At 40.1% G+C, this 17387-nt stretch overlaps 1 protein-coding gene across 1 annotated transcript in view; it reads right to left on the reverse strand.

Moving 5' to 3' along the window:
- Positions 1-17387, reverse strand: part of NET1 (neuroepithelial cell transforming 1) — a 55698-nt gene that overhangs the window by 17996 nt on the left and 20315 nt on the right. Inside the window, exons 2-3 of the mRNA XM_038741200.1 lie at positions 16614-16680; positions 9202-9261 (exon numbers count right to left, since the gene is read on the reverse strand). Coding sequence (XP_038597128.1) covers positions 9202-9261; positions 16614-16680 — 127 coding nt within the window. The remainder of the gene's footprint in view (positions 1-9201; positions 9262-16613; positions 16681-17387) is intronic.

A 17387-nucleotide genomic window follows, 5' to 3' on the forward strand; every position in this document is an offset into this window, starting at 1 on the left:
TCTTTAAAAAAAGCACTTCTGCCACTTGTCTGCTGTGTGATTTTGGAAAAGTCACATAACTTCTCTGTGCCTCAGTTACAAAATAGGGATTTAATAACTGCTCTCCTACTTAGACTGTGAGCCCCCTGTGGGACCTGATCTTGTATGCACCCCAGTGCTTAGTACAGTGCTTGACACATAGCAAGTGCTTAAATACCACAATTATTATTATAAAAATCTATTTGTGTGGAAAGTGAAACTGAAAATTATTTAAAGAGGTTAGGGTGTGACAACAAAAATATGGTCATGGGTTTATATAGAGCAAGGGTGGCCAATTCTCGTGAACTGAAGAGTCATGAGACGAAAACATAATATGGCTGAGAGTTGCACATAAAATAACCCCCAAAACCCCAAACAAAACCCGAGCTACCTAATCACCATTTGGGGGCTGGGGTGATGTAACAAATACTTTGCCCAAGGTCACACAGCTCTTGAGGGCAGAGGTCCAGCAGTAATGTAACTGGAAAGGCAAAGTGTTAATTTTTTGGTGCTGCTGCTGTTCTTTCTTTTTGCTTGTTTTTGTAGGTGCAAGAGAGATCTGCCCCCTTGCCCCCCATCCCCCAAACCCTGCCTAAGCCACTCTAAATTACATCCTCCACCAGGGTGGAGGGAATAGGAGAGGGTAGAGTGTTTGCTGCTGTCGAGGTCACGCAGATATTCTGTTTATGACCACAGACTACGCCCCTTCTCCCTATCAGCAGCCTTGCACTGCATATTACTTGGGGACAGGGCCCCGGGCCAAAGCATACGGGTGGTTCAGTAGAAATCATCACCGCTACTGAAAACAACTCAAGTACATGTCCTGTTCCCCACTTGGTCACTGGTGTCTTACGAGGCACAGTACTGTATTTCCATGGAAAGTGTGTGCAAGAAAAAATCTCTCTAGAAGAGGCTTACACTCATGAAATCAGGCTCATCATCAGTGATATCTTCAAATGAGCTCTATGTCCAAAGCACTGTACACTACAAGCTTGGGAGAATACAATGAAACAGCAGACCGTTTCCTGCCCACAGTGACCTACTATGCAGTAATAGAACTTCTGATGTCAGTCAAATTTATTGAGCACTTATGTGCAGAACACTATACTACGCATTTGGGAGAGTACAATATAACAGACTCAATCTCTGCCCACAATGAGCTTACAATCTAGAGGGGAAGACAGACATTAATATAAATTAGACATTAATATAAATTACAGATATGTACATAAGTGCTGTGGGGCTGGGAGAGGGGATGAATAAAGGGAGCAAGTCTGGGTGACTTACAAGGGAGTGGGAGAAGAGGGAAGGAGGGCTTAAAAGAACGCCTCTTGGAGGAGGAGATGTGCCTTCAGTAAGGCTTTGATTGGGGAGGGGGTCAGGGGATGGAGTAATTGTCTGTCAGATATGAGGAAGGAGGGCATTCCAGGCCAGAGGCAGGACGGGGCATGGAAAAATGTGGTGTCATTTCCACTCCACTATTTCTGTTCTACACACTCTGATTTACTTTTTTTCTTGCTAACCTGAAATGAGCAGTTAGCTAGAAATTCAACAGGCAAAGGACAATCAAATTGCAAAATAACAAAAAAAATCACTTAGATGTTCTCTGCTGCCCTCTATTTTGAGTTTTCTGAAATGCAGCTTAGCGTGTGTAGCCCTTTAGCTTCTTGCAATCTGATTTTTAAAAACATAAATCGCCTCTCCCAGAGTGTGCATCAGTCTAAATGACAATAGGTAAATGTACAGAACAGATACTGGACAACTTCACCAAAGGGTTAGTAATAGGAACATTCAGTTAAGGCTGTTTCAAAACAGGATGAAACATGTCCTTTTAGAACTTCAACTATTTTAAAGCTCAAACTTCTCACCAAGAATTTGATTTGATACGTGCTTAGAATTGGCACCAGAACCGTTTACTTATTGTCTTGCTAAAAATGGAATGGCGATGGCAACTAATCTGAGTGCCCGATAAACTTTGACCTGAACAATCCAGTCATGTAAAAGGAAAACGATGGTCAGATATGTCAAAATTATAAAAGGAGTTAGGGATATTATTAGAGCTGGATTTCACTCAAATATTTTTGGATACGACAGTTGGAATAAAGCAACTTTTTCTAAACCAGCAGAGTTTGGAAAAGAGGTTTGGAAATGAACAGAGTCACTGGGCCTAAACGCTGGCAGAATGAATAACAGAGTGATCTGGTAGGCCTTGCCTAGTTTAATCATTCAATTGTATTTATTGAACACTTACTATGTGCAGAGCACTGTACTAAGCGCTTGGGAGAGTGCAATATAACAGAGCTGGTCGACATGTTTCCTTCCCCCAAGCTGAAATGTTTGGGATTAGTAATAATAATAATGGCATTTAAGTGCTTACTATGTACCAAGCACTGTTCTACACACTGGGGTAGATACAAGGTAATGAGGTTGTCCCACATGGGGCTCAGTCTTAATCCCCATTTTACAGATGAGGAAACAAGCACAGAGAAGTGAAGTGACTTGCCCAAAGTCATACAGCTGACAACTGGAGGAGCCGGGATTAGAACCCACGACCTCTGACTCCCAAGTCCGGGCCTGCAGAGAAGACACAACCTAGGTCTGCAACAACATAGGGTTTCTTAACACTATTTGGATATATGACAAGAATTAGGGAACACTTTCCCCACACCACAATTCTGTTCTGGTATAACACAATCCACAGATTGTTCCAACGAGATTCAGTGTAGTAAGAGGTTGTGTGCAAATGCACAAGATGTCAGTCAAGGCATGATGCTACAGCACTTCACAGCCTCTGCCTCACTGTACCTTGCATATTATTTGCATTTTGACAATTTAACAATTCTTAATATAGTAAAAGAGCACTGAGTAGCAATGATGTAAGCCATTCTTCTTATGGAGGACATATATAGGAATTTATATAGATGAGTATCAGTCTTTGTGATATCTTCAAACCACCCTACCCCTAACCCTTATACAATGCTCTGCACACAGTAAGAGCTCAATAAATACAACTGAATGACTAAACCCATTAAATCTCAGAATTCATTCATTCAATCGTATTTATTTAGCACTTACTGTGTGCAGAGCACTGTACTACATGCTTGGGTGAGTATAACAGACATATTCCCTGCCCATAAGGAGTTTGCAGTCTAGAAGTGGGGGAGCAGACATTAATAAAAATAAATTACAGATATGTACATAAGTGCTGTGGGGCTGGTGGTGGGGAGAACAAAGGGAGCAAGAGAATGGGATCAATAGGTACTAAAACACAATTCTCCCGTAAAATGAGGTTCTTCAAGAACACCGCTCCCAGGTCATAGAACTTCCTCTATTATATTGTAATGCTCGTCTGAGGGTCAGAAGCGCCCTGCATTGGGTATTCAGGTATGAACCTTGTCCCAAGGCAACATTCATACATTTTACAACTAATAAAATCAACTGGATAATCCCCAAGAATCTTCTAGGCTCTACTAAAACAAGGATTACAGACATCTCTTCCTTTTATAAGCCTTAATTGATGTCTACATCAAAGGTGCAAATAATTTCTCAACTCAGACCCACAAAAATTGGACTGAATGCCTCCTACTTTTACCGGCAACCAGGTTCATCTCTTTCTATCTCTCCCCCTCATCAAAGAGAAAGCAACCACCTGCCTGTTACAGCACCAACCTACAAACCAGATCCTCCTCAAATTACAACAAAAAGGACAGGAAAAAGAAAGTGACAATACAGGCAATTTTCTGATACTATGAGGGCTACGTTCTTGAAGAACACTGCATTAAGAAAAACTAACGCTGCTGTATGCGTACCTAACCTGACCTAACCAACAAGCCAGTCCCCGATTTTTCCTTCCGGCATCACATTGTCAAAAGGACATTCCCCCAATTCCCCTAACAGTGGGAGCCAACACACAAGTGAAAACACACATGAGGAGATAACTGACTATAAAAAATGTCTTTCCAGGCCCTTCTTTGGGCACATGAGCTAGGACTTGTTTTCCTGGACACTGGAAATGTACAAAACACATGCTGTAATAAAAACAAATTTTTAGATATTGAAAACTACTATTTTGTGTCGGGGGAGGTAAATTCTGTAAAGGGATATGCCCTTGTTAATTTTTTTAAACTACAAATAGGAACATGGCCCACAGTGGTTTAACCAAGTCATCTGCCCATAATCTTATGTTTAACATTACATCAGCATGTATTTATGTTCTATATTCTAAAGTTAGAGCGGTAATCCTAGATACTGACATAAAAAGACATGACAGATCAGTAGGGCTCTGGTTAGTTTGAAAATATTTACTTGCGGTCTGAAAAATTGGATTTTATTGGCATGATGCAAACCCTTTCATTCTAATACACTCAGCCAAAAGTCATATTTAGCAAAATGTGTGTATTTTATATATGCCAAGTCTTTCAAGGTTTGTGTCAATTCAGTAATGTTTTAGTTTTCTTGAAGTCTATTAAGTCCTGCCCAATTTTGTCAATTGGACACTTGAGCTCAACTGCCTCAAATTCCAGACAGAAGACAGAAAGTGAAGGAAGGCTGAAGCATCAGCACAGGAATCAAAAAGTGATGACATCTGGCTACAGGGTGGCAGGCAAAGTCAATTAATTAATGATGGTATTTGTTAAGTGCTTACAACGTGCCAAGCACTGTTCTAAGCACTGGGGTAGATACAAGGCAATCAGGTTGTCCCACGTGGGGCTCACAATCTTTATCCCCATTTGACAGATGGGGTAACTGAGGCACAGAGAAGTTAAGTAACTTGCCTAAAGTCACACAGCTGGCAAGTGAGCCACGATAGCCACTCACCTCACTCTCAACTCTTGCTGCGTGTCAGGCCAACCTTTTTTTGGGGGGCCTTGCTCTTTCCCTGCCACTTTGCCACCTCCCTCTCCTTTTTTTTTCCTCTCCCCTGATTCTGGAATTGGACTAAAAACAAAGAGAAGACCTAAACCCAAAGAGAAATACATTTTTACCTATTATTCAACCTTTAAATACATTTGAGAGCAGAAACTGGTAATTGCCACCTCGTTGAATGCTAACTTTTGTACTAGAAGCTGCCTTTTGAGCTCTGGGAAAGGGACTGGATGGACTAATTGCTTTCCTACTTGAGTTCAAAAGAAAATGCTGAAAAAAAAGCAACTGATGATGTGATTAGTTTTGAATGTAAAAATCACACTTTCATGCTTGTTACAAATCTGGTGACTACCTTCATTAGACTCCTAAAGAGTGTGTCACAAGTATATTATTGTGGTAACATGTTTCCCTGAGCAATCTCAGCTATGATAAACTTAACTCGTGAATTTTCAAGGGCCTCTTGTTGCTTATGCTTAGGCAAAGAGCCATCTCCAACAGCACTGTTTGTGCGTGTCAGTAGTTTATTCTAGAGAAAAGCGTTGAATTTGAGAGAAAAAAAAAACCCATATCCACTTGCAGAAGGCTTCAATCAATCGTACTTATTGAGCACTTACTATGTGCAGAGCACTGTACTAAGCGCTTAGGAAGTACAAGTTGGCAACATATAGAGACAGTTCCTACCCAACAGTGGGCTCACAGTCACTTTCTAATAACACAAAAAAGTCACTATGGTGGTATAAAATTAAGACCCCACTTATATATAGCCAAAGTGATACAAATACTACTTTAAAAATAAATCCAGAACCTGTCCTGTACATTTGGAACTATCTTTTCCCTTATCTAATAGTCTTTGTCCAATTAACTGCAGGGGTCTATCTTCATATGTCTAGTATGTTAAATGAGGGACATATGCACGCACGCACACACACACACACACACACACAGAGTTGATGATGATGGTATTTGTTAAGCACTTATTACATGCCAGGCATTATACTAAGCGCTGGGGTGGATGTAAGCTAATCAGGTTGGACATAGTCCCTGTCCCACATGGGGGCTCACAGTCTCAATCCCCATTTTACAGATGAGGAAACTGAGGCCCAGAGAAGTGAAGTGACTTGCCCAAGGTCACAGAGCAGACAAATGGCAGAACCGGAACTAGAACCCATGACCTTTTGACTCTCAGGCCCATGCTCTATTCATTATGCCACGTTGTCCTTCCTATTCGAAGACAAAACCAATGATGGTGAAGTGTGTGTGTATGCGTGTGTGTCTCTGTGTGAGTCTGTGAAGAGGCCAATACAGAACTCTTTTTCCCCAGACACACTGTGCATGAACTCGGCTAGGTTTCCCTAAACTTGGATTAAATCTTGAGAGGAAGAGCTGATTTATTTTATCTTTATCCTTCTCTAAAACAAAGTACTGAGTTTAAAATACTATACTGCTATGAGTCAGTTGCTAGTCATCTAGAAAAATGAGACCAAGTAATCTCTCCTCTTTAGTTCTCATTTAAATTTCCTTTTCAGTGTTTTGGTAAAGTTCTAGATTTCCTGAAGGTCAGTCATTGAAGACCACAGTCTAAGAACTTTAGTCAAGAAATAACTGACTCCAGAGAATTACTTAATACAGTATCATCTTACTTCTGGCAATTAAAAGTGACTTTTGCCTCTTCCTTGTCAGATAGCGTAAGGCAATGACTTGGTTGCTAACAAACAGTTTAGGCACACCTTAAGCAAACATTACATTCTCTTTAAAGTGAATTATTACACATGACAGCAAATTTAAATTTAGAAATTAGCTAAAAGAAAGACAAAACATGGTCAATTAAGAACCAGGACTTTTTCATTAACATACCATGATTTAGAAGATTAAAGAGCAGTACTGTTCACATCAGCTCATTAAGATTAAAGTAACATGAAGTTTCAAATTCTTGTTAAAAGGTTTCCAAATTCTTTTTGCACAAAAAAGCCTTAGTCACTAATGCTTCATGTTTACCGAAAATCCAAGGCCTGGGGCTTAGAAGTAATTGTAGTCATCTTTTATCTATTAGCATACATAAGTGAAAATATAGGGGCACGAGATTTCTGACCTTTCGAGAATTTCAAAGGCCTAGCCAGTTGTATTAAGAGTAAAGTGAACACAGACATGCCATTTTGAGCATCATTTTTCAGGGTTGCTCCTCCAAACCATGTGCTCTCCATACATAAAACTTTCTAAATTCCCATTCCTTTCAGCTCGAGGTGCAATCTTCAGGGTTTGAGCCAAACTGTTCTTCCAGCTGGCTTTCTTCTATCCTACCTAACTTGTTTCCTGCACCTTAGCCACGCACATACCCTTCCCTGGTTTATCTTTATGCCCGTATTATTCTCCTACACAACCAGATACTTCATTCCAATCCTTCAATACCCAACTCGAGGGCTATGTTCTCTAAGAAGCTCCAGGTAGGTGAAAGGACCTTTGGCCATATGCATAACTATCTCTGTATTTCAAGATGAAACTGCTGAGAGTGAAAAATTTCACCCTCATTGCCAGAGATGGACTCTTGCACACTGCCCAGCCCACAACAGGTTAGCAAAGGCAAAATTTGGGATATGGGTAGAAAACGTTAGCATGGACATCAAGGAGAGTCACTATCCTTAAGGTTCCTCTAAGCATTCTGTTGTGCCACTGATGGAGAGAGAAAACTGGGTTGAATGGACTCAGTAGTGATATTTCATAGTGATATTTCAGAGTAGAGCCCTCTTTCTGGCCTCTTGCCTAGTCACAGTGAACAACTGCGTTCTTAAATAAGGCTGCCCGGACCCCAAAGGGTTTCGCTGTCCTGAGGAACAGAGGCCAATACGGGGCTGTACACTTATATAGGGCTTCAGTTTAAGAGTGTGGCAGAAAAGGGAAGGGGAGTTCTGTTTTTCCTGTAGTGATGCTCAGTCCTCTTGTCCAATTCCCCATGTGGCCCACAGAATGAACTGAGAGGCAGCTGGCTAGGGTGGTCAGCACACTCCATGACAACAGAAGAGACTGCCAAATCAGTGGCTTTCCTCGTCTATTTTAGTAGCCACTGTTAAGAGTGGCATTCATGTTAGCCATACTAAGGATTAGCATTCTCACTCCTTACTGAAACCATTGGAAAAGCATTTCCAAACTGTAGCAACCTCATGCCATGGAACTAGACATCAATCAATGGTACTTATTCAGCATTTACGACGTGCAGAGCACTGTACTAAGCCCTTGGGAGGGTCCAATACAAACAGAATTAGCAGATGTTCCCCACCCATAATGAGATTATAAGGGCACCCCATCCCCCTGGCCCTACCTCCTTCCCCTCCCCACAGCACCTGTATGTATGTTTGTACAGATGTATTATTACTCTATTTTACTTGTACATATTTACTATTCTATTTATTTTGTTAATGATGTGCACTTAGCTTTAATTCTATTTGTTCTGACGACTTGACACCTGTCCACATGTTTTGTTTTGTTGCCTGTCTCCCCCTTCTAGACTGTGAGCCCGTTGTTGGGTAGGGACCGTCTCTCTATGTTGCCAACTTGTACTTCCCAAGCGCTTAGTAGAGTGCTCTGCACACAGTAAGCGCTCAATAAATACGATTGAATGAAATGAAACTGATGAGTCTGATAAGTGGGTACTGGAGGAAAAAAAGAGAAGGAAAAGGTACACATCCACGACTTATCTTTCTTGGCCAAATTTCCAGGTGGGAGGTAAACCACCCAAAAAACTTTTCCTCTAGTAACCCTCTGTGCCCTCTCTGGGGATTGTAATCTGTACCGAGATTCAAAATGCTCCTCCCAAGCCCTCTCCACCCCAGAGGGCACAAGATGAAATGCCTGCTCTCTTGGAGGTCTGAGGAACTAGTAGCAGGCTTGTCTTGGCACAAATCTCCAGATGGGTGGGCCTGCCCAAATCCACCCCTCCCCACTGTCCTGCAGCTATACAGAGCCTTTCCTTAGCCTCACACCTGACAATTTCGCCCTTCATACTGTGTACATGTGAGCAGGAGTTCAATCTTGTTTAGATTATGTTTTTAATTTGTGCATTTACACTAATTATTCCACAGAATTAAAGGTGATGATAACAAGTACATAGGGAGACTGTCAGAATCAACATTATTTATCTTGGGCTCAAGTTACACACACACACACACACACACACACACACACACACTCTCTCTCTCTCTCTCTCTCTCTCTCAACATGATCACTAGATGCAGCATCACAGTAGTTCAATATCAAGCAAAGTGCTCTAATGCAGTTTGTTTTGTTTTTATGATGCTTCCATAGTATTCAGCCAAACATTATTACCTTAATGTCGAGACTGCAGAGGCTTACAACATCATCGTCTTTCTCTCTTCGCTTCCTTTTCTAAAGGAAAAAAAAAAAAGAAAAGCCTTCGTTTAAATGGTCGCAATGGCATAAAACCCACCAGAAAAGGCAACTAAAATGTTGCACACTGAAATCAATGTGATAATTGCAATGAATTGCTGAAATTTGCTTTGCTTGCTGAGGAAAAGAAAACATTTTATATAACAGAGGCAGAGATGAAGAAAAGGACATGTACTTTACTGGACAAGTGTGTTTCGATTATAAAAATGCTTTCAGCAATAAAAATGTCAGCCACAGAAATTTGAGTGGGAAATCCAAATGCAATGGGTAAAAATGCTATTTTTTTTCTGGTTGTAACGGAACATAGTGGGGAGGGGGGAGAACTACATAAGATGTTTCCATACATAATGTATTTTAAGTGTTCAACAAGGTATTATTGAGGTTTTTGAGTCACATTAAGCACACAAACTGCTTTGACTAACCTCTCATTTCTTGATGCACTCCCCCAAAATTTTAAGCAACCTAACTTACAATGTAAAGTTAGTGCACAGAGATTCACGTCAACATTTACATTTAATGCTAAGGTTTCAAAAATGCACTTAGCCTGAATGGGAAGAAACTAGCAAAGGCTCACATGCTTGGAGAAAGGGTGTAATTGTAGGGATCCATGGAAAAATCAATGGTATTTACTGAGCACTTACCATGGAAGGAGCATATCCTCATGATTAGGAATAATAATAATGACATTTATTAAGCACTTTGTGCAAAGCACTGTTCTAAGCACTGGGGAGGTTACAAGGTGATCAGGTTGTCCCATGGGGGGCTCACAGTCTTAATCCCAATTTCACAGATGAGGTAACTGAGGCCCAGAGAAGTTAAGTGACTCGCCCAAAGTCACAAAGCTAAGTGGTGGAGCAGGGATTTGAACCCATGACCTGACTCCAAAGCCCGTGCTCTGTCCACTGAGCCATGATGCTTCTTGGAATGTACTTTATAATGTCCAACTTTTCCCTTCTAGTGGTCACACTGTCCCTGAAGTTAGGATATAACAAATGAGGAACCCGAGGAAGAGAGGAAACCATTTTTAGGACCTTCTGGGGAAAGGTATTGGCAATTTTAGATACTAGAGCAAGGTAGAGGAGAATTGGATTAATTGCTTGGTAGAAATGACACAATTGTCTTTATATAAGAAAAACATAGAAAACTTTTCTGCGATAAATGAAATATTTAGTTATTTCAGCAACTACATACACTAAACCGCATATGCTCTCTGAAGGTAAAGCAAACAACTGTTCCATACAGTTAGTACAAATCAGACACTGTATATTTAACTTAGGTTACTGAGGACCATTAATTAACACTAACCTAAATAACCTACTCCAAAGATTTGACTTTCCAGAATCTGGAGTGAAGAAGTGAAAATTTTTCTTAATTTCCAGGAAATGGGTTCTAGCAGTTAAAAAATTCGTTTTTTTAAACATATTTACTGTTTAACTATGAACATTACACAATTATGAAAGAAATAATTTCTCTACCAGGGAGGGAGGGTGTCCTGAAGTAGGACAGCATATGAGGTATTTTGTAACAGGCCAAATGAGACAGGTTTTACCATCTATAGGAATCACATTTACACATTAATGGTTGTGACCTTTGAGATCATAAAGAAGGGCATTTTCAGGACAGATGTGAGCTGTAGAGACAGATTAAGTACATCTGTAATTATTAAAAAAACCATATTGGGTTTCCATGCATTACATGTAGAAAGTTATACTCAGTTCTGATCAGAGACTAATAACTCAGTTTTGTGTTCCACATGGAAAAGAAGGACGTGGATAATTTGGAGGTTCAGAGAAGAGCAATATAGATGATTAAAGGTTTTCAAAAACCTTTGAGAAAAGATGAAAGGAAATGGAATTATTTAGCCTAAAGAAGGCTGATGGACAATTCAATAAGTTTTCAAGTGTATAAAATGCTTTGTTACAGAGGAAAGGACTAGCTGCTCTTACTCCAAACTATGGAGAAAAAGGAAAACGAGGTTAAATGCAGCAAGAGAATTTCAGGTAGTACTTTGAAGGATACAGACTTTGAGTTTCAAGAATATATATATATATATTAATTCAGGTAAAAATCAGATGTGTTAACATCTGGGGTTTTATTTTAACATCTACACGGCAAGTGTTTCTTCCGTAAAATTACTTCTTTCTGGAGATTGCAAATAGCTAAACAAGACATTACAGTTACCTGCTGGTGCATTTAGCAATGGCAAAACAACTTCAATTTAGGGTTTCGAACTCCAGCATCCATCCAAAACAATATCCACATTTTGGTTTTGAAGGGACGGTTCCATATTGGATTAGGGAGACAGATGAAACTCACACAGGAGTTAAGCAAAACTGATCACAGGGGCCAGTTACCCAAGGTAACTCCAATCTCAAAGTGGGGAGATGGAAAAAGAACCAAGGAAGAAATGGGAGGTGTGGAGGAGGACATTTAAAAATTACCATATCTTCCAAATGTCAATTTCAAGGTAGTTATTGAATTATCAATATTTCCACTGCCAGCAATGGAATCATCACTCAAATGTGTTAAATCAACAAATCAACCATGGTAAACTAGGATGGATTATGAAAAATGAAGTGAAGACATTTTGGGCAGTGAAAATGTTAAAGAAAATAATACTTTAAAATTAAAGTTAGGACGGGGGGAGATTGGGTGAGTTTAGCCCTGATTTTTACAAAAATATGATTTAGAGGTAGAAATTGAGCAAACCCCTAAGAGTCCAGTGTGTTCTAGTGGAAAGAGCACAGGCTTGGGAGTCCCAGTTCTGCCACTTGTCTGCTGTGTGACCTTGGGCAAGTCAAAATTTCTCTGTGCCTGTTTCTTCATCTGGAAAATGGGGATTAAATTCTACTCCCTCCTACCGTGACAGTGATCCCCATGCAGGATGGGGACTGTGTCCAAACTGATAACCTGGTATCTACCCTAGTGCTTAGAATAGTGTTTGGCACATAGTAAGTGGTTAACAGCAACATCATTATTATCACCCATATTCTAGGTACAAAAGAGAATTTTGCAACACTTGGAGGCTGTAAAAATCCGAACAGGTTATCAAGAAGTTCCCTCATCTGTAAAATGGGGATTAAGACTGTGAGCCCCACATGGGACAACCTCATCTCCTTGTGTTCCCCCCAGCGCTTAGAACAGTGCTTTGCACATAGTAAGCGCTTAACAAATACCAACATTATTATTATTATTATTATTGTTAAGAAGGCCGTAGAATCTCCTTCTCTACAGGACTTGATAATAGTTTAGATTCTCATCTGGCTGGGACAGTTTAAGTATGGTTCTGCCCAAAGGCAAGGTGACCTCTCAAGGCCCTTTTCAACCTTAGATTTCATTTGTTTATTTAACTCTTACAGATTAAGAAGGTAGTCTACTTATTTATTGGCTAAATGAAACCCATTACGTTTGACACCCAGGGCCTGGAAGACCGTGTCATTAGACATTCCAGATGAGTGTGCGTCATAAAATCCATACATTCCATCAGATGGGCCCCCATCTGCTCTGTTCTCCACAGGGCTGTGGAAAGAGACGGCAGGAGTCTAAACTACAAGGTGCCATAGCTGCCACATCTTGTTTCCTCTGATCACGCTGGCCCACAAGAAGTAGGGGAAGGAGAGGGAAGGAGACAGGATACTTGCTACTTCTAGTCCCAAAAGGCAATCCAGAGTCAGACTTGTAACCACATGGAGCACAATTAATCTGGTCCCAGTCATTCGAAAAGCCTCGCAGTTTGATAGGCAGTAAAGCCACTTTGTTGCTGTCAGCTTCAATGACAGGGCCCCAAATGACCACAGCCATTTGATTAATAAGCCCAGATGTATGAACTGAGGCCACAAAACCACAAATAACAAAAATTCCCATAAACATAACCACTACTGCTTGTGTCTGGGAAAACCATGACAGATCATCTAGTCTATTCCCCTGCCTTCACCCAGGACCACACTCTTATAACAGATGCAAACACTTTCAGGGAACACTTCATTAGCTGACAGAAAAGTATTTCTTTATCTAATCTGAATCCCTCATATTACCATTCCTATTCCTTTCAGTCCTTTGGGCACCAAAATGAACTAGTTACCGGAGTAGGTGAAAGAGTCTGTCTTATAACTGAAGCTATAATTAAACTAAATGACTAGCTATGTGCACTCAGGGAACAGAACATTTAAGGCTTAGCCGTGGCATTTTCAGCTACATTCATCCTCTTATGAAGATAACAATCAGGGGAGTTTGTGTGGCCCATTGGAAAAAAAAAACAAAACTTGGGTTGAATCTAAGAGTCCTGGATTCCACCTACTATGTGACCGTGGCAATAACCTCTTGGAACCACAGTTTCTCCGTGAAGGGACAGATGCTTATGGATGCTTGAGGTCATGTGAAAACACAGTTTTTCAGAAGAAAGGTTCTAACTAAAACTAAGGTATTATTATTCTCAAATACCAAGAATGGTATTTAGAATGTTTAGCAAATGTGATTATCAACAGCAAGAACATAGGTTAAACAATCTGAAAGAGTTGAAAATCCTCAGATCTCAGACAAATTATAGGTTTGACATTTCTACTAGGATTGATTACACTACTAACATTTAACAGACACACAACTTTGAAAATAGAAGCAATCAACAGTGAAAACATAACAGTAACCAATCATTTCCCCATAAAGACCTAAATAAGAATCTCGGAAAACACGGAGTCATTTTTAGAGGTGAACCGAAAGGATTACTAAAATGCCCAGAAAACAAGAATAGCAGAGAAACATTTAAACCAAAACATGAATTGATTTTTTTAAAAATAAGACATTTTAAGGTATTAAATTGCACAGGCTGCCTACCTTGCTGTAGTATATACTTGACTGGGGATAAGATTTGTAATAACATTATTATCATTTTCTTTTTGGTTGACTACAATTTAATCCATTACTTTCTTTACACAGACTTCTTAAAACAAACTGAAATTCTCAAACAGTTCAGTAGTTTCTGAAACTGATATGCGCTCACCAGGAAAACCACAGAGGACAGAAATTTCTGCTGACTGGTGTCTTTTCTTCGATTTACTTCAAGTGATACATACTAAGAATTAAAATGTTTCCTGAAAATGGAAAAGGACTTCATTTTTGAGGTCAATGGTGGGTATCACTTCATACAGAAGTTGTAGTCCTTTGAAACCTGCAGCCCAAAGTTTTCCCACAACTTGAAGTTCTGGGGTCCATGTGGGGCTGCAGGTTATTTCTCTGCCCTCAATCACTGGGGAGGAGATTCATCATGGCAGAAGTTCCTGAACAACATTTCCAATATGGGACAGTTATGGAAATTTGGTCAATGGACAGCCCTGTCTGGAGCAAAGAGAAGCCTGAGGCCTCCTCCCTTCCCAGCACGAATGTATGCCTACTTTTGTCATTGCTGCTAAATTTACCGTTACTTCTGTCCTTGTGGATCTGTCTTCACTCCAACCCCTTTAGATTTGTTAGTCTCCAGTGGGGCAGAGACGGTGTCTGAATCAATGTCCCTGTACCTTTCCCCAGTACTCAGTATTATGCTCTGCACATTGTCAGTGCTTAAAGAGCATCAAAATAAGCAGTCAGAGTAGCAGGAGTTACAGTTATATACTCTAGAATCTTAAGAATGCTGCTAACTAAACTCTTTAAAAAATTAGAGAGTAAAGCCAGAAATGCTAGCTAATTTGATGGGAAAATACAGGTAAATCAATTCTCTGTTTCATAGGCCTGTAATCTACCACAAGTTACTGGTGCTCTTTCATCTAAACCCAAGTAAGCGAGATAAATGAAGATGGGCAACATAGAGGAAATGGTGCTCCTGTGTGTTTGAACCTCTAACAGTGGCATTTCACTAAACACTCCATCCTTTTTTTGAAGTAGTATAAATGGAAAGACAGAAAGTGAGGGGGCGACAGTTTTCTTTATGTGGGGTTCTTGAGAAGACCCCAGATCTCATGACATACACAGTCTAAACCGGGGGCACCAAATTTCACAGTTTATATTACCTGTGCATCAGAAAGTCAATACTATGGCAAAAAACAGTTTGCAGCCATAGATCCCCTCAGTGGGAATACAAGTTCAGAGCCAGTTTCCCAAATTTAATTGTTACTTTATGTCAGCCTTCCCTCTTCTAATCCCAAGCCTAAAAGATACTGGAATGGATTACCAAAAGTGGCTACGAGTTTCCTCCCTTGGAGATATTTAAGAGGTAGAATAAGCAGTCATCTGACTTGAAGGTTTAGGTCAATCATACAAATAACAACTTAGCCACCTGCTGAAGGAGTGTAATGTGTTCTTTCAGAAACTCTATACAGAGTGCTAATTTCATTCTTTTCAATCCACATGTCCTTCCCCATGGGGTGTTGATTTTTTTTCCTAGGGTTATTTGCACGACTGGCTTAACTACAGTCTTGCTTGGAGGCAAGAACATGGCCTATACAAATTTTACTGTTACTTCCTGAACAAATCATTTTAGGTAGCAACAGCAGTAGTAGTGTTGAACTACTGTAGCTTTGAACTACAGCACAGATACTACCTAATGAGGAAAGCAGGAAAATGCAAGTCACAAAAGTAGAAGAAATGAACATAAAATTCAGATCTGCTCCTGAAATCACATCATCTCCAAAAGACATTCCCTAAGCCATAATTTCCCCCAATTGACCTCCCCTCTGTGGATTATGCACTTGGCAATGTAACCCTTAAACACTGTGATACTTTGATATTCACCCCAGCCCAAAGGCACTTATGTACATAGCCATATCATTTGCCATTTCCCCTATCTGTAATTTATTTTAATGAATATCTTTCCCTGTAGACTTTAAGCAACTTGCAGGCAGGGATTGGGTCTACCAACCCTATTGAATTGCCCTTTCCCAACAGCTTAGTACAGTGCTGCTTACACAGTAAGCACTCCATACCACTGACTGATCGACTGCTGATTCCCAGACAGGGACTCTTTCTCCTAAACCACATCAGTAGAACACACTCTATCTGCACCTTCTGGTTTGATCACCCAAAGTTTAACTGAGGGGAAAAAACAAACAAACCCAGTTACATAGTGCCCTGAACTGACTTTTCTAAATAACAAAAAAGGCTAAACTATATGATTATATGACTTCATGCCATATTCTCCTTCCCCTTCACAAATTCAGTGACTCTGGATTTAAGTTTAAAAAAAAAAAAAGGGTCACGTGACTTGTAATCTCCAACACCATATTTTTATGCCCAATATTTCAACAGCAGCAACGTGAGCCTAACAGGTCTTTTAAATACTAATAATTATTTTGGGGCCTGGGTAGAAAAGCCATACACAAGAAGCTGTTTACTTGTTTACCTACCAAAGTGAAGTCCCAGTGTGACCCAGGTGTGAGAAAAGTGAAAGAGTTGCCCCTCCGAAGAGAATACCTGTTAATGAAAAAACAGAAGATATGTAAACTGGGAGCAACTGTAGTATTTAGCAGCAGTTGCCAAAATGAAAGGTTTATAACAAGATACTTTTGGGCAACTTAGAAATCAAATAGCACGTCAGGTAACTGGCCAAGTAGTAGCCTTAAGAAATGATGGTGGGGAGAGGGTACAGATGAAATTGAAGTTACAGAAGCAATTCTATAAAATGGGATCCAATCTAAAAAAAAAATTCCAGATTTAACAATGCTCATAGCCACTTAAATGAAGAATAGCTAACTTTACATGGAACGTCGCAGGCCTGGGAGTCAGAAAAACCTGGGTTCTAATTCTGGCTCTGCCACTTGTCTGCTGTGTGACCTTGGGCAAATCACTTCTCTGTGCCTCAGTGACCTAACCTATAAAATGGGGATTAAGACTGTGATTATCTTGTATCTACACCAGCACTCAATACAGTGCCTGGCTCATAGAAAGCGCTCAAACACCAACAATTAGTATTATTACTATTACATTTTCAAAGGACTTTAGTAAGTTATTTTTTCTTTAACAATACCTCAACCTTTATTTCAGTAGTACTGATGAAGTTGACATATTAAGAGTAAAATGAACTGTCCAGAATCTCATGGTAAAATTGGTGACAAAAATAGAATCCCCCCAAATTCTGGCTTATAACTGATCTCTAGACCACTTGACTGGGAGAAATCTTT

Source organism: Tachyglossus aculeatus (assembly GCF_015852505.1).
Source record: "Tachyglossus aculeatus isolate mTacAcu1 chromosome 12 unlocalized genomic scaffold, mTacAcu1.pri SUPER_6_unloc_1, whole genome shotgun sequence".
Taxonomy (NCBI): domain Eukaryota; kingdom Metazoa; phylum Chordata; class Mammalia; order Monotremata; family Tachyglossidae; genus Tachyglossus; species Tachyglossus aculeatus.